The 22,919-nt window shown below is 34.2% G+C and overlaps 1 protein-coding gene across 3 annotated transcripts in view; it reads right to left on the bottom strand.

Moving 5' to 3' along the window:
• MEMO1 (mediator of cell motility 1) overlaps window positions 1–22,919 on the bottom strand; it is a 104,170-nt gene that overhangs the window by 60,914 nt on the left and 20,337 nt on the right. For all 3 annotated transcript variants that reach the window (XM_054568189.1, XM_054568200.1, XM_054568208.1), the window contains exon 2: window positions 5,957–6,038. In XM_054568189.1, coding sequence (XP_054424164.1) covers window positions 5,957–6,038 — 82 coding nt within the window. The remainder of the gene's footprint in view (window positions 1–5,956; window positions 6,039–22,919) is intronic.

Raw genomic sequence — 22,919 nt, 5'->3', positions numbered from 1 at the left:
CGGGTAGAGCAGCTGAAGTTGATAGCAATCAAATCAAGACTTTAACAACAATCAACATTATTACACCATGAGGGAAATAGCCAACATACTCAAAATATCCAAATCAATAAAGTTATTGGTGAAAATGAAAAATGTGTCTTTCATTTTGCAGAAAAAAACCAAATGGACTTTTTGGCCAATCCAATACAAAATTATACTTTAATGTCTACAATTTGTCATTAGGCTAAACTATGCCTCTAAAAACTGATCCTTCTTTTAACAGGGAGTGCTTTTGCTTCTCCTTTTACTCCTCCTACACAGCAGTCCATTTACACCATCACATCGCTTCTAACTGTCTAGAATTTCTGTGGCCCCACAGAGCTGCAATCAAATGAGGATACAAGGCCAATGTCCATGATCATTCGCTGGTTAAGTGACAGTTTCCCACACACCAACCTGGCAACGTAGTATAATTTAAATTCCTATGTCAGGCAAAATAACCAATTACTGCATGACAGAGACTTTCACTTGTGGAGTCTCAGACTACCAAGGTTATAGGTGAATAATATAAACTGTGAATGCCAAGAGTTTACCACACATTCTCTGAGAGGCTTTTCATCAAAGATGATATAGGGAATAAAAAAATGCTTACTTAGATTCAACAAAGTCAGGTTCTCACACTCCTACTTCTACTTAACAGCAGCAAAAATGCAAAATAAAAAGACTGGACTAGACAAAATGAGATCAGACCAGCTGAAATAAGAAGATCTCTAGTGGTAACAAAAGTCTGTAAGATTTACTTAGGCTAAAATGTGATCTGGCAAGCTAGAAACTAAAATTAAAAACACCTGTGAACATATGGAATCAACTTGAATGACAACTGCTCCAAACAGTTTGCAGAAGCAGTAGCTTCCATACTGCCTCTCTCAATTTTATTTTACTGTACTTAGCCTTTTATTATTTTCTTTCATAGGCACTGCTCAATGGCCTTCAAGATTTCTGCTTTAATAAAAAATATTAGTAGATGATTATATCCCCCCCATGTCCAGATTAGTCATTATTCAAAATATTTTATTTTTTACAAAATGGAATCTCACATTTTTTAAAACATTTTATTTATTTATTTATTTATTTATTTATTTATTTATTTTAGAGAGAGGGAAGGGAGGGAGAGAGGGAGAGATACATCAACGTGTGGTTGCCTCTCGTGCACCCCCTACTGGGGACATGGCCCACAACCCAGGCATTTGTCCTGACTGGGAATCAAACCAGCAACCCTTTGGTTCACAAGCCGGCACTCGAGCCACTGAGCCATACCAGCCAAGGCAAATCTCACAAACATTAAGTAAACAATACTATGAGCTAAAGAAAGTTATTAAAGTTAGTCAAGTCAAACAAGAATAAAGTAACCGCAAGTAGCATATCTAGAATTTTTAATGCTAAAATACGTAGGATTTTAGATAGTGCCATGAATAACTAATTAATATAAACAAGGATGAAAACTAAACAAGTTGCAAACCTCTAGTAACTTAAATTAACTATATAATTCATGATTCATTGTCTTATAATATACACTGGTAGAGCTCTACAGGTATGCCTCACTATATGCAAACTGGTGTTTTATATAAACGTTTATTTTCTAAATTTTTTAAATTAGTTTTTATATTAAAAGTAATACATGTACATAGTAAAAGAAGTAAAAGTATCCTGTATTCCATACTACTCCTATCAGGTTAACTACTATCAAGTGAAACTTTATTTTAAATGTATGAAGGGGCTTCAATATTTATAGTATTACTATATAGTATATAGTAAAAAAAATAATTAAATTAGCCCCATTCCCAATTATCTTATTATATTTTTATATTCAATATGAGGTTTCTTAAGCAATGCATTCTGGTACAGCTCCATTATAAGGGTTGCTTAGACATTCCTGCCTACTGTAAGACAAACAACACTGTTGGCATTGAGGTGTTTGGCACTCACGGTAGAAAGGCTTTTGGAAGTCCTAGTTCATGAGACCATTTCAATATATTGCCTATTGCTGGGACACACACTGTCTCCTGTGCCTCAAGACAAGTGAGGTGGTTCTAAATTCAAACAAAGGATATTTTTTAATCAAATTAAAATCTTCTGAATTCCCCAAATGTGCCTGCCTGTGTCATATAGGTTAGATTCATTAAGATTGATCAACAGTTTGTTTATGGGTCAATATTTATCCTTTAATGATATCATTCTATTTAATCTACATCAATATAAAAATGAGCAATCTGTTTTAGCACTTTCAAAAGTGTGCTATCTCGGTTCTAACTTGTTGTTGTTGATGTTTTTATAAGGTTCCTCTATGATTTATGCCTATAAAGGTAAATCTTAAGAAAAGCTGGATCCAGAGAGCTAGAATTTACAAAATTTAAACCATGTTTTGATTGACTTGATTTGAAAGAGAAGTAGAAACCTTAAAATTTTCAGTTTTTTAATTACTATATAAGCATATTCTTACAAAAAAACCTTCATGCTTACATAACAATAAAAAAACTTGTTGCTACTTTTCTACCTCAAAAGAAAAACAAAGTAACTCTGAAAGGAAAATAATTACTTCTGAAAACCATATAGTAAGATAAGACTGTACTATGCATGTTCATATGTTAACAAAAATGGATATTACCTATATATGCATTAACATTACAAAGTCACTATATATAGTAGAACAAAGCACACCATAACCAAAACTATTTTCAAACATTCATTTTAAAACTTAAGGCAACTTGGCCCTGACTGGTGTGGCTCAGCTGACTGGGCGTCAACCTGCAAAGTGAAAGGTCTACAGTTCGATTACCAGTCAGGGCACGTGCCTGGGTTGTGGGTCAGGTCCCAGGTTGGCGGCATACAAGAGGCGACCGCAATGTTTCTCACATGCTGATGTTTCTCTCCCTCTCTCCCTTTCTTCCTTCCCACACTCCAGAAATAAATAAATAAATAATCTTCTTTAAAAACTTAAGGTAACTTGGTAATATTTTACAAATCAATATATTTGTAACTTAGGCTCAAACATTTCATTTCCCAGGCCATTGCCAAGGATTTCAGTTTTTAACTAACTACAAGAAGGAAATAAGTCTGGCTACTTTTTCATAAATAACTAAACTCAACTTAATTTTATGTTGATTCAGCTCACCTCCCACATTATAACAAGTTTTAGGTAGGACAGGAGCATGCTGCAATAGTTAAACACCAGCATAGCGATAGGCAAGACAATACAACCTATCTCATGAGTTACTATAAAGAGACCTATTGTTTCTCACCCAATCAAGGACCTCACTTACACAAACTTCCTCTCTTATCCCTATTATCAATTTTTCTTTCTCTACTGGATCATTTCATCAACATTATAATGCTTTAATATCTCCTATCCTGAATAAAAATTCTCTTGACATCATGTTCCCATTGCCTTATTTGCTTAATTTACAGCAAAATTCCTGAAGAAAAAAAGCTATCTATACTCACAACCTTCATTTCACTCTAATTCTTTCTTGAACCTACATCAATCAAGCCTTCATCCCCAACACCCGACAGAAATTGTTCTTATCAAGGTGAACCAGCAATGTCCACATTGCAAAACCCAATGATCAATTCTCAGTCCTTATCTTATTCGACCAATTGACAGAATTTGACACAGCTGATTCTTCTCTCCTCTCTGACACATTTTTCATCCTTTTGCCTCCCAGAGACTCCACTCACCCTTGGTTTTCCTCTGTGCTCACTGGTCCTCCTTCAGTATCTCCTTTGCAAATACTCATCTTCATCCTGCTCTCTAAATAAAGTTGTTTGCCTAAGGGGCTTAGTCCTTGAACTTCTTTTCTATCTTTATCTTACAACCGAGCCAACTACAGCCTGTGATACATATACACCAAAGCAGCCTGGCCCTTCTTCCCTGTACTACAGTTCATATATCTAGCTGTCCATTTGAAATCTCCACTTGGATAACGAATGGGCATCTCAGCATTAACATGGTCAAAGTCAATTCCCAGATTTTGCATAAACACTTCTACTCTCCCGCCTCTACCCATTTGCCCCTTAGCAGTATGGAAGCAATTTTATCCTTCCAGTTTCACAAGCAACAAAACTTAAGAGTTATCATTGACTCTTCTTCTGTTTTATTGGTACTTATCTTAGAAATACCTCCAGAATACATTGCTTCTCATCCCCTCCACGCCTGGCCCTTAGTCAAAGCCACTCTGTCATCTCTTTTCTGTACTGTTGTAATAAGCATCCTAAACTGGATTCTCTGTTCCCACAAAACAGAACATTCATACAGCAGGCAAGAGTAATCCTTTTCAAACCTAAGCCAGATCATGTCACTTTTCTGCTCAAAACTTCTCACGACTTGCCATCTCACTTGGAATAAAACCAAAGTTTTACGAGAGCCTACAAAGCCTCTCCGCGGTCTAGCCCCTGGCGCCTACCTCGTGCACTCCTCTCTCAGTCACACATGCCAGCCACCCCAGCGACACCAGCCTCCTTGCTTTTTCTCAAGCACGCTAAGCGCATCCTGCCTAGAGTCTTTGCGCTTGCTGTTCCCCAGCCTGAAACCCTCTTTCTTTGGGTGTCTGCAAAACTTCTCTCTCGCGCCATTTAGGCTCAAATGTTACCTTATCAGGAGACCTGTTCTTACTATCCTGTATAAACTAGCAACTCTCTATCCATATTGTCACTCTCAAACCTCTTATCTGCTTTATTTTTCTTCTTAGCACCCATCAGCACCTTACACAGAATGTAATTAATTAATTGTTTACTGTTTGTCTTCCCTGGATACTAAAATGCAAGCACTATGAGAGAAGTGATTCTAATTTATTCAAAAAGCATCACAAAGAAGAGTCCCTGGCATTTAGCCTGGTACATATTTGCTGAATGACCAAATGAGTAACTGCAAGTCATTATGCAAAAAGTTTGATAAAGATTAGCACATTTAATCATCAAAAAACTATATTATGGTATTATTATTCCAGTTATATTGATGAGAGAAAGGTACAAGAGATTAAATAATTTGTCTGTCATAAAGCTTGTAGTGGTACAGTCTCCTGTATCTATCAAATAAGATCAAGTTAGAATATACAAATGGAGTATTTAACAAAATGTTTGGCACATAAAACACCTAACATTGATGGCATATTTGTTACATGTCAAACATTAATGTAGGATCTTTATGTGTTTTTACTCATTTAATTCTCATAGTTTAATAAATGGTTGCTATTATTATTTTCATTATTTATTATTTATCAGGGTACCAACCTTAACTCAATAGAAGTCATAAAAGATGCTGCTGTGAGAAGAAACTCCACAAACTCCAACTTTAACTCTTCTCAGAAAAATGTTAACATGTGCTTAAAAAACAATGTGTTTTGAATATTAGCACTGGAAACTAAATCAAAATTACCCGACATCCTATCATACACAGGCACATCATTAATAGTTCATTTGTCATCTATCAGTTCTAAAAAGTCCCTTAATATTCAAAGACAAAATAGTCAAAGATTTTCATTACAAAAAAAAACTACTCCTCCATCAAAATTCTGGTTGCTACTCCATATTGCACCGTATTATGGTTAATGCATATTTTTCATTATAAGTTTAAAAGTATGTGGATTAAAGTAGGTCTTTTTAAGGTTAAAATAGAACTTATTCATTATACCAATTATTACTGAAATCACCAAGTTTACCTAATGTAAACATCCCTCTGTTTGAAGTCAGTTTTGTTACCAAAAATAAATTTTAAAATTACTGCATTTGAGAAAATAAAGTGGCCAATTTCCTTTATCCTTGAGTTAAAGTTAAAGTCATGGGACTCACAAAATTTACTGAATGTAATTTTGTCAGCTCAGCATATCATCTGGGTTTTGATTTATAGCTCAACCTGTAGATACTCATTCTTTATTACCAATTAACATATGAAATATTCTGGGTAAAGACCCTTAAAACTTACGGTGCAATAATGGCTCTAGCAGGTCTTTTTGTAGACTGTACTTGTGAAAGCCAACCTTCTAGCTGTGCATTCAGCTGCGGTCCTATAAAAAGAGAAAGAGGAAAACTGGAGTCAGCAAAGCAATGTACAAGGAACAACCATACATGACACAAAACTCTCACTGAACCACTGGGGACTACAATAGCTTAACAGACAGTGGGATCATCAGTTTGGAGGTTAATGTTTGAAACTTAACCAACTACACACAAAGTCTCTAGAAAGCAATATGGTATGGCCAAGTACTGATTAAACTTGCTTTTATCCATTTGTTCAACTCCTGGTCAGACATGCCTGGGTTGCAGGTTCAGTCCCAGATCAGGGCACTTATGAGAGGCAACTGATCAAGTTTTTCTCTCATATTGTTGTTTCTCTCTCTCTTTCTCCCTCCCTTCCCATCTGTCTAAAACTAAATAAATAAAGTCATTTAAAAAAAAGTGATTCATGTTGATATAGGGAATTGTAATGCATTCATTTTCGATACTATGCAGGAATGTCCAACCCACAGCCCACGTGACCTGCAATGTGGCCAAAGGATGGCTAGGAATGCAGCCCGACACAAAATCATGAATTTACCTAAAACCTTTTTATTGCTTAAACATCCTTATGCTCATTCGTGTGTTTAATGTGTGCCCAAGACAACTCTTCTTCCAGTGTGGCCCAGAGATGCCAAAAGGTTGGGCACCCCTGCAAGTACTGCAATGTATGAATGTACCCGATTTATTCATCCTCCTGTTCACAAATATTTTGGTTGTTTCCATTGTTTCACTGTTAATAGACAATGCTACAAACCTCTCATGAGCATGTGTTAAGAGTTTCTATGGGATTTATCTAGAAGTAAAAGTACTGGAACATTGCTAAATTGCCCACTAAAGCAGCTGGATCTATTTACCCATCAGTGTAAGGGCAAAATAAAATTAAGAAGTTTAATTCTTCCTGTTAAAAATAAGGGAAGAGAAACCTAACACACTCTTTTCTTAATAGCATTTTCTTTAGAAAACTTGTAATTGTACATTTTTTTCTCTGCACCTTTGAAATGTATATAAATATTTTTAAAAGCTAAGTGAACTTCTAACCAGCAACCCAGAACTGCCTTTCTCAAGGACCTTGTAGCTATCTCTTTGAAATATGATCAAGGAAAACAGCTCCCCTTTCTGCCGTTTCTGCAGAAGGATAGGAGCCTAATTTGAATAAGCCACCTAGCCACATAGGTAATTTCAAATACCTACTGTCATAAATATGTTTATTTTCCCTTTCGATAAAGCCAATTAGTTTGAGACAACCTACATGTATGACAAATGTTGCCATGTCTTCTTACGTAAGCATTATTATAGTTTATCTTGAGAGCATGTAATTGGTTGTATCTATATAAACTACATAAAAGAGCTCTCTTTAAATTTCTGCAATCTCTTTGTATTGCCTGTGATGTTCATCACATTCTAGATTAATGCTTATTCAAAAATAAAATGTTTTCTTTCTCTCCTACCTTTAAAGAGATGTTTTCTGAGATGGCAGGAGGTTTGGGGTTAAATTATATTTCTTCAACATCAGCAATGGTTAAAAATTCCCATTTCTGTATATCCTTATCAATATTTGGTACTCTCAGATTTTTAATTTTGCCAATTTGATAGGTAAGAAAGGTATACCTTTGATTCTTCTAACCTGTATTTCACAAATATCCATTGAGATTAATTGTGTGCTGATTTGGAAATCCTTTGGTATATATTTTAGGACTATACTCATAAACAAGTCAAGTTCATAACAGCCCATCTATAAATTGTCGAAGTACAAAAAGTCTGATTCAGAATCAAACAATGTAGTTTATTTTTAAAACTTAAATTTAAGAACAATTACCAAAAAACTATATGAAATAATCTCTTTACTAACTCAAGGAAAAATAGTAAATTAAAAGTTGAGAGCTGCCTAATAAATTTCTCATTAACTTAAAATAAGTATGGTAAATATGTAAATATTTCCATATTACAACAAGTTTGCAAAGTAGAAACTGAAAAACTCTACAAGAGCAAAGAAAATATCTCCCAAACAAGATGGATGCAAAGAGGCCCACTCCACAACACATCATAATTAAAATGCCCAAGAGTAAAGATAAAGAGAGAATCTAAAAGCAGCAAGAGAAAAGCAGTTAGTTACCTACAGGTGAGTTCCCATAAGACTGTCAGCTGATTCCTCAAAAGAAACTTTGCAGGCTAGAAGGGACTGGCAAGAAATATTCAAAGTCATGAAAAGTGGGGACCTACAGCCAAGACTGCTCTATCCAGAAAAAAATAGCATTTAGAATCAAAGGATAAAGAGCTTCCCAGACAAAAAACTAAAGGAGTTTGTCATCACCAGACCATTATTATATGAAATGTTAAACGAACTTATTTAAGAAAAAGATCAAAACCATGAACAATAAAATTGCAATAAATACGTATTTATCAACAATTGAATCTAAAAAAAACTAACCAAACAAGAACAGAGACAGAATCAAGACAACAGAGTCAGAAGCAAAATTACAGAGTGGTTTGATGGCTGCTAGATGTGAGGGAGGTGTGGGGGAATGGATGAGGAAGTGAGGGGATTAAGAAATACAAATACATAGTTAAAGAGTAGCCATGGGGAGGTAAAGTGCAATATAGGAGATGGAATAGCCAAAGAACTTATATGCATGACCCACGGATATAAACAATGGTATGGGGACTGCCTGAGGAAGTGGAGTTGCTGGGTGCAGGGGGGCAAAGGGGAAAATAAAGAAAAAAAATTAGAATGGATTAACATTTAATAAACATTTAATAATAAAAATGAAGAGAAAAAGTAAAATCCTGTAAGAGCAAAGAAAGTACCTTCCAATTCAGACACCCTACTGCCACCAACTTCATTGATTTTAAGCACTAAACCAAGCTTTCTTATCAGTCCTTCTGGAAAAGGACCAATTTCTACAGAAGGACCCTAAGGTTAAAGCCAAATTCCAATCAATTTATTATTATGGTTACTTAATTGTTGGTCTATAAACTGTCAAGTAAAAAAATGAATCTAAGTTCTTCCACAGAGGCTGATATTTGGCAATGTATTATCCTTAATACATGAAGATTAGATATAGAACACATGCTTTGTTTTTCAAATACCATTGGATTTAACAGCACCTTGATGAATAGAGAAATTAACCATTGTTGAATCTCAGCAAAACTACATGGTTGTGAGGGACAAATGGGCATGTACTTCTTTGGATAAAAGAGCAGAAGTAGGTTCCCAAAAGATCAATGCTAAGGCATTTCCTTAAGAAACAGATAATAAACAATGTGCTGTTAGCAATTCACTAACGCTTCTGTTTGAATCTCACTTGAACAATATTTCACTAACAAGTTTATTCATATGGTAACAAAATCACAGAAATATTAAACACATACACAAAAACACACACCTCCTTTTCAGGAATTCCTATGCAACTAATTAACAATGTTTCTAAGATATGGTAATTAAGTAAGCCAAATTGTTTTTTCACACTGTTCCAACTCTGTTTGGCCTGCTCCTCCTATCCCTCCTTGCCCCTATCCTATCCCACCAGGAAAAAAAAAACAACAAAAAACCTTCAGTGGTCTTCTCAATCTGAACAAAAATCATGTGTTCAATAAACTCTTCTCAAACAATGTGCAATTAAGCCATCAGAGGATCTTGGTAAAATGCTGGCCCTGATCCTATAGGTCTGGAGTAGGGCCTGAGGTCCTCCATTTCTAACAGTTTCTCCAGGGAACCGCAATGTTTGCTGGCCTATGGACCACATTCTCGTAGCAAGTCTAGGTCAATGGTTCCCAACAACAAAAAAAAAGGTCCTAGACCTCAAGGACTCTACAAATTTATATGCATACCAAGAGTCATCTAGAAATAAAGTATATGTCTAGCTAAATGTAAGCTCTATCAACTATAAAGAAATATATATTCATTTAAAATAATTAATGAAATTTTTTAATGATTTTAAAGCATATAGTTTCTCAATCAACAGATAATAAAGACAACTACTGTCCTGTGGGAAATTCTGTACTTTCTGACATGAAGAAGGTTCCTAAAAGAAGGGCAAGGAGGATACATGTCTAAAAGCCTGAGAACCATTATAGAGCTATCTCTTAACTTTCCTAGACTTTATCTGAACTATGTTTCAATTACCTTACAGCTTTATTTTCTACTAGCTATTTAATAGACTATTACATCATAAGGTTAATTATGACCAATAATGTTTTAATGTCACAAATAACATTTGGTTCATTTTTTAATTGAATACACATTTATGGAAGAGCTGCTTAGGTGTCAGGAACTGAGATGGATACCGGAATTACAGCAATAAATAAGACAAATGTGGTACCTGCCTTCAATGGAGCTTATATTTGTCAATGTCTTAAATCCAATGACAACTGGATTGAAAGATGAAAATGAAAATTTCAGACACCAGGACACTAGCAAGAGAGACATATTTGATTAGGGAAGGAACCTTCCAGTATTGCTCAAATTATTCCATGTGTATAAGGTAAAGAATGACCAATAGCCTCAACTTTTGTACCATTCTTTTTTAAGCAGTTACCTGCCTGTTAGCACAGTAAACTCAATTCCATAGGACTGGTTAAGGTAAAGTAACAAAAGACAAGGCAGAAGCAAGAAATATAAATCCAAACAAAAGGATTGATAGACTGCTGGCACCTAGTATTTTGTTATTAACCATTCTGTGAAGTATATTCAAACCAAACTAAGAAATAAACTCTGACCTGTGGTGAAAATATATATAAAAAATAAGATTAATATGCTGGACTTCTTTTAACAGTGGCCCCTGGATCTCTGAATTTCACAGGCCAATAAAATTTCAAAAGAAATATGGACACCAGTATAGGGTTACCAATTTTTTTTTTTTTACCAAGAATGGACATTTAAAACATACCAACTATTTACCTATGATCAGCATGAATTTATAAAACAAATATAATACCAAAGAGTAGGAAGAACACAATTTTAAGATAATTTCAATTCCTTAAACTGAATATATTCACATTTCATTGATTCCAAGATACTATCAATATTAAGGTGCACCATTATTTTATGGACCACTGAAAAAAGAAAACAAACTCCTAAGTGAACTAGAACATATGGTTTCTTGTGACTTAGAATTTTTTATTTTATATTTATTGGAAAACTTCTTTAAGCTTATTTAGACATGATTTTTCATATAACACTTGTGTTTATATAAAAACAAAATCAAAATAAACTCAAGGTATTCTTAAAATTTTCCTCACATTGACTGACAATCTGATATCTAAATTCCTTTTTACTCAGTCATCAATGATCTTTGTTTTCCCATAGTATTACTCTCTCTATCATTTAAAGAAATAATGATGCAATATTTCTTTTAAAAGTGTTCCTCTATTGTCTCAGGGACACTTGTCTAAGGAACTGACACACTGTCGAAGTCTCGATATCATCCTTTCTTGACCTTACAAAAAGGTATCTTCAGAAGGTGTAACTGATAGAAGGTTTCAGAAGATAGCCCAGAGCTGGTAATCTCTTCCATAAATGGTATGTTAACTGAAACCTCAGTGGGTTGCAGTTGTCTAAGAATAGTAGCATGATTAATAACTGAGTTCACAGATATAAGAGGGACCTCAAAAAACTGGAATTGTCTTCTGGAGGGGGTACCTCTTGTAGTACAAACTTCCCCCGCTAGGTGAGTGTTCTAGGAACCCGCCTGTATCACTGTACCAGCTAGCACTGTTGTCAGAGGCTGTGTTCTGCTTCAGTGAATTTTTTAAGACTTCTTTCAGCGCATTTGCTCATTTCATGATGGGTGATTTATGAGCCCACCTGCCCACAGAGTGCTGAGTGTTCAGCAGTTTTCGACCAAAAACAGCATGACCACCATGCCCTGCCCCCACCACGACTTTTTTCCCCCCTGATGGAAAAAGTCCTCAAAGTTAAACATTTTGCCAATGTGGGAGAGGTGAAACAAAAAACAGCAGAAGCACTGAAAAGCATCAAAACCAATGAGTTCAAAAACTGTTTTTGAGCAGTGAAAAAAAACATCTCAATAGGTGTGTATTGCATCCAATGGAGAGTACTTTGAAGGTAACTGAAGTTTAAACATGTAAGAATAAATACATCATTTTTTATAAATAAATTCTTGGTTTTTGGGGATCCTCCCTCACATGCAGGAAGTGACAACTACTGATATTTTAAAATTGACAAAGATTTTAAGATGCCATTGACTGTAAAACATCTCTTTTTCAGAAATGCTAAAATGTGGGGGAAATGTACATGTTAAAATTGATGAATTATAGTAGTACTGTGAAAACCACATGCACTACAATGTTCTGATATTTATTTCAATGCAGAAGAGTGAATAATTCCTTAAACACCAGCATTTGGGAACCACTTCTCACAACAATAAAAAGTTTCTGAGAAGACTTACCAACTATAACAATTTAATTTTATTAATTTTAAAAATAAATCCATAACACTTCAGCTGTTTTCCTGAATTCTTGCATTGACACCCTTGACTACATACTTAGAATTTATTGCTATACTATTTATAAAACTTACTAAATTATTTTTAGATGCATCTCAAGGGATGCTACTTGTTTTTATATATTTATGACAGGGCTCCTCACACAGAAAGTTACATGCCCTTGGGAACCCAAGAACACAAAAACTGTCACACTGAATCTGACCCCAAACTCATGTAGAACAGTGCTGCATCAAACCTAAAAACCTTGCTGTGAAGAACATGGATTGTTCTCCTTGATATAAACCTCAAAGTTTAGGCCAAATCTACATATCTTGGGATTCCTAATTATCCGCTAATTTATTTAAACATCATAAGAATTTATTTGCATTTTTAGCTAAACTCTAGTTCAGAATACAATCCATAGGGGCAATTAACCATCCAAATGAACAGTCTTCAGTGCTTTACAACCAACTCACTCATAGTTGGCCAAATGAAAATCACTTACTACTATTCTGCTCACTCATATACAGCTCTCAAAATTTTTATTTAGTTAATATCAATTCCTTTGGCATTTTACACCTAAAAGTTCTGCAGATTTGGAGGATCACAAGATATGCCTCCCTCCAGGTCATTTACAAAATTGTAATCTGAAAATAGGTTTAGCATTAATCCCTTTAATAGTCTATTAATTTGGATTCTCTATTACTACTCCAATTATCTGTTTATAAACAAATTCCCTATCAAATGATGGCATTAATTTCCTTGATAGTGCCTGGTTATAGTTATCTAAACACTTTTTTAAGATACTTATTTTTTGTGTGCCATTTTTCATTATTAAAAAAACATGTTCAATACAAAAATTGGGGAAATACATATTAATGGAGAGAAATAATAATCCCACAATTATAAAAAGCACCAAAATTATATTTTCCAAATTTCCTTCTAGTCTTAAAATGATATACAATTCTGTAACCTGCTTTTAATTACATAATATTTTAGCATAAGCATTTCCCTATATTATGAACTCTTTAAAGACATTTTATGGTTGAATAATATTTCTTTTTTTTTTTATCCTCACCAAGGACATTATTTTCATTGCTTTTAGAGAGAGAAGGAAGGAGAGAGAAAGAGAAAGAGAAATATTGAAGTGAGAGAGAAACATTGACTGGTTGCTTTCTTGCAGTGCCCCAACTAGGGATCAAACCCGCAACCTGGGTATATGGCCTGACCAGGAATCAAACCCACAACGTTTTGTTCAATGGGACGACGCTCCAACCAACTTAGCCACACCAGTCAAGGCTGAATAATATTTCTTCACGTGAATGGATCAGTGCTTCCTTAAACATTACTTCCATAAATAAGATGTTTAAATTGTTTCCAATTATTTGTACTATTATAAACAATTCTATAATAGGTATCTCTATTTCTGTATTTAAAATTATTTCTTTGAGATTCTGAAAAATGAAATTACAATATATATCATTGAACCTTTTTAAGATTTCAATACACATATTCAAAATCGTATCCAAAATTACATCCATTCATAATCATGCACAATGCATGACCATACAGTCACTACCCAAGAGTATTTTAAAATATTAAGTAACTTAAGCCATGCCTCCATTTGATAAAAATTAACACTTAATGCCATACCTTATTTATTGATATAGTTGGCATTTCAAAATAAACATTCTCTTTCCTTAAAGCAATTTTAATTAAGAAAAAATTTTTTATTCCTAAGATATTTATTTTCTGCATAATTGTTGATTTTTTTTTTTTTTTGGCCAGCCACAAATTATCCATTACTAATGTTTAGCAAACAACCACTACTACTGGCCTTTAAGGACAAGTCGAATTTAAAACCAAGCCTACTATGCTGCATTGTGCTGCTGTTTTAAATTACTCACAACCATGAGGATTTTTTATATGCTCCTGCAATTAAATTTTTTTAACTAATGTGGTGTAATTTTTCATCCCTTTAGAAACCATAATTCTTTCTCCTATAATAGTCAAAGAGTGGCCTTCAGACCAGAATATTCTAATGTGTTTATTTAAGAGAGAGATCTGCGTCTTACCCCAGGGCTATTTCATCACATTCTCTGGGGATGACAACCAGGAGTTTTAAACAAGCTTCTAACAAGCTCTCCAAGTGACTGTGATACACATTAAAATGTGAGGCCCACTGCCAGAAAGTTTATGTGCACATGTTATATGAATGAATAAATATACACGTGAATGAATGCAGCTAACAGATTACTGGATGGTTTATAACTGAGTTTTTTTGTTACAATAAATAAATCATGTAATCTATAAATTAGCAATATATAAGTACATGAGTTTTTACCTCCAAACTACTTTGAAGCTGTAAGTGATGTTGTTTTTTAAAATTTATGTAAATTTATTTTTAACAGTGTTTCTAGCCTCCCATTTCAATCAATGCCTCCCCAGCTTTTCCTTTCAATCCTCATGAAAGAGAAAAATGAATTCAGATTCATAAGCACTACGTGGTACAACTCAAATTCTCTTTCAAATCTTCTGTTTTAGTCCAAAAATTCAGAAGAATTTAGTAGATGAATAACACAACATGGGAGTCTTTTCAAAACTCCCATGTTCCTATTGGTAACTTAAAGTGAAGTGTCAAGAAGATACATGTTTGTATTTTAACACAGGGTCAAGTACTTTAGTGAGGGAAATACAAACCTGGATCATAAAAGGTAACCACCTAAAGTGGTCAAACACTTAAAGCTGGGTCCACAATATTTCCTTAATGCATTTCTAACCAGGAATCTTTATTTTCTTCCAATTGCAGCTAGCATGGGTTTTTTCCCTCTGGGTTACAATCAGCCAGTTGATGCTAGTGAATATGCATAATTTAGTACCAAATCCAAAACATAATCTGTGAAAAAATAAAACAAGTCTGTCTTACTGAAAAGAATCAGGACTAGGATAACACCTCCCACACAAAGTAACACTTCTCAGGCAATTGCTAAAAAATAAGTTTCTTAAGATAAAAAGTAAAGTTAAAATTTTTATTCTTCATACATTTTTACCACAAAACAGACTTGTAGATATTACCATATTCTCAGCCCATTCTGTGTAATTCAGATTTTCCTCTGTAAGAGTTTTTATTTATAGAGTTTGATCAAAAAAGTGGATCAGGCACAGCAGACTACACCAAATGAAACATGTATTACAGCTGCAGACATATGATCTGAGAAAATAAAGATCTAAAACAATCTAAGCATCCACCAAAATAAAACTGGTTAAATAAATTTTGGTAGATACATAAAGTAGAATATTCGGCAACTGGGAAACAATGAGGCAAAATTTCACGAGTCTCTACAGAAGGTGTCTTAATTGAGGAAAAAAAAGAAAGCATGGTACACAACGGAAGGTACAACAGCTTGCCATTTTTGTGTATGCATATAGATCATACATGAGTATGTACTGGTTTGTATTTACGCAGAATATCTCTGGATGAACACAAAAGAAATAGAGAACAGTGATTGCATCCTGACAAGGAAACTAAGAATAGAGGGGAAACTTTACTTTTCACTGTACACTTCTTCATTTTTATCTTTTTCATTTTGCACTATGTACGTGTACTACCATAAAAAAAATTAAGTATAAAAAAAGATGGTGCAGTCACATAACATAATACCATGAAGTCATAAAAAATGATGCTGTAGGCATGTTTATCAACATGGAAAAAAGACTCTAAACACTAAATCCCACTACCAACAAACCACTGTTAGACCTAACACAATACTTATATTAATAACTGAGGTTAAAATAAATAAAACCAAACTGCTGAGAACTGTTGTTTGACATATATAGATATAGATATAGATATAGATATAGATATCAGAATAACAGGATATATATGCACCAATGTGACAAAATTTCCCTATTAGCAAGGAGGGCCCCTTTTTACTTCATTTCCCTAAGAGTGATAGCCATCATCAAATTTCTGATAAAACCAGAGAATATACAAATAGTCTAGGAAAAAAAACTAGAAAAGACAGTAAAAATCATGTTAATATGTTTTCACAATTCTCCAATGAACAAAATGTAAGTTTCAACAGTTTGCATTATTCAGTTTATTTGTTTGTTTGTTTACTTATGGCTTGTCTTTGGTCTAGCAAGGACTTCAGTTATTCTTCAACAATCCTTTGCCAGACAATCTAAAGAAGTTAAACTGCTTTTTGAAGCAATTAACTATAATCTAATACAATTTTTGTACTTGTGTTTTTTGTTGTGGCATGTCTGAGGCCTGTTCTGTCTTTCACCAAGCAGTGGTACTACATGTGCCAGCTCATTCATCTAAAGAATCACATTTCTGATTTTGCAACCATAAAATGCAGATGAAAAAATCTCAGCTAGTTATCACGAGGGAACTTGCCAAGGTATCTCCCTTGATAACTAGCCAAGAAAACATGCCTGATGTAGACTTGAACGATGGGCCTGCCAGGTATCAGATGTTCAGAAGGGAAAAAGGAGTCAGAGTCAACAACCATCAACACAAAAGGCTTCCCAAGGAGTTCTGAGATTGATGACTTAGGGGAAAACTAAGTCTGGAGACTAGCGGACATGGTGAACATGAGTTGCACTGTGCACCCACTCTGGCAAACCCTTTCCGTATCCCTGTGGGCTGTTTTCACTCAACTGCCTAACACTGAAGCAAACATGTTAATGTAAAAGTTGCCCAAATTGTTGGGTTTTATCACTCCTAGAAGATCACACCAGAAAAGTTTTGAGAGCCACAGCCAAGCCCAGGCACTAGCAGCTCTGAGAGGCCTTAGAGCAGCAATTTTCAACCGGTAAACCGGTCACAAGAAGTTTTAAAACATCTAATACCTGTCTACTAGGAGCACTGATCTCTTTTCTCTTAGACTGTCAAATTTAAAAAAACAAACAACAAAAACAACAACAACAACAAAAACCCACCCACAGACACACAACAATAGCCATCCAGTGTGAATGAATCAAAATTATACCTTTTTTTGGGGGTCAGATCAGCAAAAAAATATTTTTTTGGTGTGTCACAGAATTTTAGTAATTAGTTATGTGCACCAAAAAATAAAAAAAGCAGAAAATCACTGCCTTAGACAATTGTCCCTGGTACTTTCTTTTGTACCAGTACCAATTATGAATTAAAAAAAGACCACAAAGTTTATTTTAGGATGAAGACTTTGACGTGGACTTTGACGTGGACATATGAAAAGTTTTAGGAGACAATAAGGCAACCAGGTAAAGATGTGCAGCTGGTAAAGAATAAAAGCCTTGAGTGCAAAAAAAGGGGTAAGGACAGAAACATAGATTTCAGAGTCATTTAATTCAGTGGTTAAAGACAAAAGAATGGATTAGACCCATGTGAGTGTGGACTGATGATGACACTACAAATGTCAAAAATTTGAGTCTTAGAATACAGACACTTGGGCATCCAAGTAACAAGTAGAGCCAATGAGGGAGAAAAAGAGGTGCAGCCCAAGAAAGGGGGGAAATAGAGTATAAGGAAGGCAAAGAGATTAGCAATATAAACAGAATCTGATGTGCTGCAATGAATGAGAACAAAGAAAATGCTAATCAATATATTTGGTGATTATGAGAAATCAGTAACCTTAGAGTGATTAGTTTTCAGTGATGAATGGTAATAATTTAGTTCACAATTAGTTGCAGAGACAAGATAAGACACAAGAAAATGGACAGTAAATTACACCAGTCCAAGAAATGAAAGCAGCTAACACTGTCTCCTTTTTCATCTCTAGGCCTCCCAGTTTGAAGTCTCCAACACCTCAAATACATCAACTCACTCACTTTATAAAATATAATCTTAGGCATTAACAACTATAGGTTTATATCTCGCAACAAAGAAAGCCATCTATTAATATCATAATAAAGTCAATGTTCAGACATGCTTTTGGAATTTTATCCAGATAGATAGAAAACAAACCTGAATAAGAAAGTGCATATTTTGGAAGCTAAATAGTTTCTAAGATTTTTCTCTACACATTCATATTAAAAATGTATTATAGGTCAACAGTCCTGCAGCTAACTCTACAGAACTCAAACCTGTATTTCATGTTATAAAGGAGAGTGATAATTAGAAGTACTAGCTTTTGGTATTGGCAGGAGAGCTTTCATCTAAGAACATCAAAGCAACTTTTAAGTATCTATTAATTATGGCCTTTCTAAACTATCCTGTTTGTTGCAGCAGAATACAAGCAAGAACATGATTATATTCTACCCTGATGACACCCAAAATATAATTTAAATCACCTGTGATTAACATTCGATAATTACAACAAATGGGAATATAACAACAGAAGTTACTTTGGATAACGTACTTCAGAATGAAAAGTGAAATCTCAATTTGAACTTCAGTAACTGTAATGCAAAAAAATTTAGAAGAGAACCAGACTAAATACTTTGTCTATTAATATTAAAGATGTTACACAAATACTATAAACAAGGTAACAAATGCAACAAAATTGTACTGTCTTCAGCTATTTTGTAAAGCAGATGTTCACTTTAAAAAGGAGGTGATAATATAGCAGGAAAAAATGCAAACTAGGACAGGAAACAAACGGAATGTAGAGTGTACCTACAATGTGACAACACAGTATTGAGTTCCTTAAAATGTTATTCTTGGTTAACTGTCATAGTAACCACATGATATAGTTATTTTCTATAGCTTACAAAGAAACAAAAAAGTCAAGCTTCCTAAAGTTCATACACCTAACAAATGGTAATGCCAAGATTTTGAGCCATGTTTGTCTGTCTCTCAACTGTGAGGCTGCCCTACTACACAGCACGTTGCCTATTTTAAGAGGCAAGTGATCCAGGTTATAGTCCTAGCTTTCCCATACACCTGGGCCTCAATTTCCATTTCTGTAAAATGAAAAGGGCAAACTCAATTATGTTTGTAATCCTAGGTTACTGTAATATACTAAGAGGTAGGATTGTTTAGGTTGATGCTTAAAGAATATAATTATAAATCATTTGTATGCATTTTACTAGGTATGACTCATGTGCCACAAGCTTTCATTCTATGCTTTCCTCAGTGTTATATCAGAAAATAAGAAAGTCAACATAGGAGTGACAGAGCAAATACCAAACACCTCATGCCCAAAAGTGAGAAAGGAAACTAAAAAAATTAAGTACTATAGAAGACAATTTAATGACTCTTAAGAAATCACAACCTGGGGTGTTGAACACACAATGCAATACATAGATGATGTATTACAGAACTGTATACCTGAAACCAATAATTTTATTAACCAATATCACCCCAGTATATTCAATAAAAAATTAAAATTAAATTTTAAAAAAGAAATTATACCTTTCTTAATAAAAATCCTGAAACAAAGCCTTTTATGATAAAACTTTGAAAATGTGAATCTCAATGTATTTTAGTCATTAAAAGACTCATCAGAGGGCATTTTATTAATTGCCAACATCATTTAGAAGACTTAGATACTTTAATTTTGAGTAAAGATCAGCCCTGGCTGGGTGGCTCAGTTGGTTGGAGTTTCGTCCTGTACACTAAAAAGTTGTGGGTTCAATCCCCACTTGGGGGCATGTACAGGAGGCAACTAATCAATGTTTTTCTCACATTGATGCTATTCTCTTTCTCTCTTTCTCTCTCTCTCTCTCTCTCTCCCTCCCCCATCCCCCCTTCAAATTAATAAACATATCCTCAGGTGAGGATTTTTAAAAATATATACTTTAAAAATAAGAAAGTAAAAATCCAGGCTCCTTGAGAAAATGGATTCCACATCGGGGGCAGGAGATATAAAGTGCGCCTGGAACATCTTATACTAAACAAGATAGTTTTATATATCACATTGACTGAGTCATGTGGTGACAAGAAATTTTGTCAAAGGTTATTCTGGGTGTATCTATAAGCGTGTTTCTCAAAGAGATTAACATTTAAAACTGTACACCGAGGAAGGCAGATTGCCCTCCCTGATATGGGTGAGCCCCATAACAGTGGTACATATATACAATGAAATACTTCTCAGCCATAAATAAAGAAGGAAATCTTACTATTTGCAACAGCATGGATGGCTCTACAGGGTATTGTGCTGAGTGAAACAAGTCAGACAGAGAAAGGTAAATACAATATGATTTCACTTATATGTGGAATCTAAAGAGCAAACTAACAAACCAAATAGAAACAGACTCACAGATACAGAGATCAGACTGATGGCTGCCAGAAGGGAGGGAGACTGGCGGATTGTGGAAAAAAAAGATGAAGGGATTAAGAAGTACAAATTGGTAGTGATGAAACAGTAATGGGGATAATAAAATATACCATAGGTCATATAGTCAATAACACTGTAATAAGTATGTACAGTGCCAGGTAGGTACTGGAAATATCAGGGCAACCACTTCATAAAGTATATTATTGTCTAACTACTATGCTTTATACATTAAACTAATAAAAGCAATATTAAATGTAAATTTTAATTCAAAAATAAAAAAGTTTTTGTCATTTAGAGCTATATACTGAAATGTTTACAGATGAAATGATATGCTGGGGTCTATGGCAAAGTAATGTGGCAGGTTATTAACCAATGTTACCTCAACAAACATAATTTTTTTAAGTAGTATGTGAAGTGATAAATGTGTTAATTATCTTGATCTTGGTAATCATTTGACAATATATGTGTGTATCAAATCACACTGTACACTTTAAATATATACAATTTTATTTGTCAAATATTCCTTAATAAAGTTAAAAAAGAAATTTTAAAAAGTAATGTGGGGGGGATATGGGGGGCAATTGTAAGAGGGAACAAATGAAACAAGCTGTCAATGAACTAATAATTTTATAGTTCTGTGATATGTAAATGAGAATTCATTATACTATTCTCTCCACTTCTGTAAAAATTATGGAATTTTAGAGTTGGAAGAACTTGAGATATTAGACCATGGTAAACTTGAGGAAATAAAATGGAGAAAATGAAATGGAGACAAACCCAGAAATACCTGATAATATGACCTGAACAAAAAGCTTTCTGAGTTTCAGTTTTATCGTCTATAAAAATGAGAATAAAACACTTATCTTTATGAGGTGGTTTAGCATTAAATGGAATAAAATATAAAAACATGTTTCCTAAAAGCCAACATTTTTCACCCTTTTCTGAAGTACTAAGGCAACACTAGCTGCACTGCCTGGTATCATTTGAAAAGTAAGAAAACTAAAGAGACTCCTCTGATGTCTACAATAAGTAAGCTCCTCTTTCCTAATACCATCCACTGGTTTCCAGTTTATAAGCTACATTCCCAGTTTATACATATTTCACTGCATACTCCCATGCTTAAATGGAGACTTATTTTAAGATACACAGAATTTTACAAACTTGTCAGTCATCAGTCGGTGTTAGTTACTACTACTGGTTATTTGATGATTTATAATTAGAGTTCCAAACAGACACCCTTCTTTTAAATAACCAATGGTACTTACAACTTTTTTTCATACAACTATTTGCCATTAAAATTAGGCCTGATATCCACACCCCAGAGAAAGCTTAACTATTTGATGTAGCTCTACATGCATTTCAAAGATTTCACATACAGTTTTAGTTAAAATTTACTTAAAATTTAGGTTTAAAATATTTAAAAGAATATTGTATTTAGGCAAAACAACCTAATTTCAATGTTGCCACATTTGTAAATGGTATAAAACCAACATTCTGTCAGTGGTTATTTTGGGGTTTCAAATTATGGGTACATACTTATTTTGACCATCTCCATACATTCCAATTCTTTCTATAGTAACCAAGTAATTTTGTGATGGGGAAAAAAAGCTTTATATAAATAGAGGATAATAGAGGACTTCGTTCTATAAAGGAAGACGTAAACAAAAATGAATACTAAATTGTTACTGACTTAATTTCACTAAGTGAAATTGCTATGTAAGAGATGTTAATAGGTCCCAATCATTTGGCAATAAATCAATAACAAGTATTTTTAATAAAAGTACAATTAATTAATAAAACTTGATTGATTTTTTAATGCATTAGCGTTCAGTTGAAGTTTATTTTGTTTTGTTGTTTACAAAGTAAAAGGGTTCCAAAAGTAGTTACTATGAAGTTACTGTTCTGACCTGTATTCTCAAATATTTTTCTGATGAGGCCTCTGAAGAATTAATCAGGATATTTAGACAACAGGAGTCAAAACACACAAGTGTCAACCAGGAGTCAGGGGTTTTGCCTGTGGGTCTCAACCTGTGGTTCAAGAGCTTCACTCGAGAGAATAACCTGGTGTGCTTAAGAAAACAGACTCCCAAAAGCCTAACCCAGAAAGACTGATTATATATGAAAGTATCGAGCCAGGACCTGGCAAAAAGCACTTGAAAAATTATGTTATCTCTTCCTATAAACCTTAAGTATCTTCTTCCAGCCAAACCATGACACCATCACATATCATTTAAACAGT

The sequence above is a fragment of the Pteronotus mesoamericanus genome, unplaced genomic scaffold (assembly GCF_021234165.1).
Source record: "Pteronotus mesoamericanus isolate MK-2021 breed Mesoamerican mustached bat unplaced genomic scaffold, CSHL_Meso_final contig_101, whole genome shotgun sequence".
Lineage (NCBI taxonomy): Eukaryota > Metazoa > Chordata > Mammalia > Chiroptera > Mormoopidae > Pteronotus > Pteronotus mesoamericanus.
The sequence above is the reverse complement of the archived record's forward strand: the minus strand, read 5'-3'. Positions and strand labels throughout refer to the sequence as shown.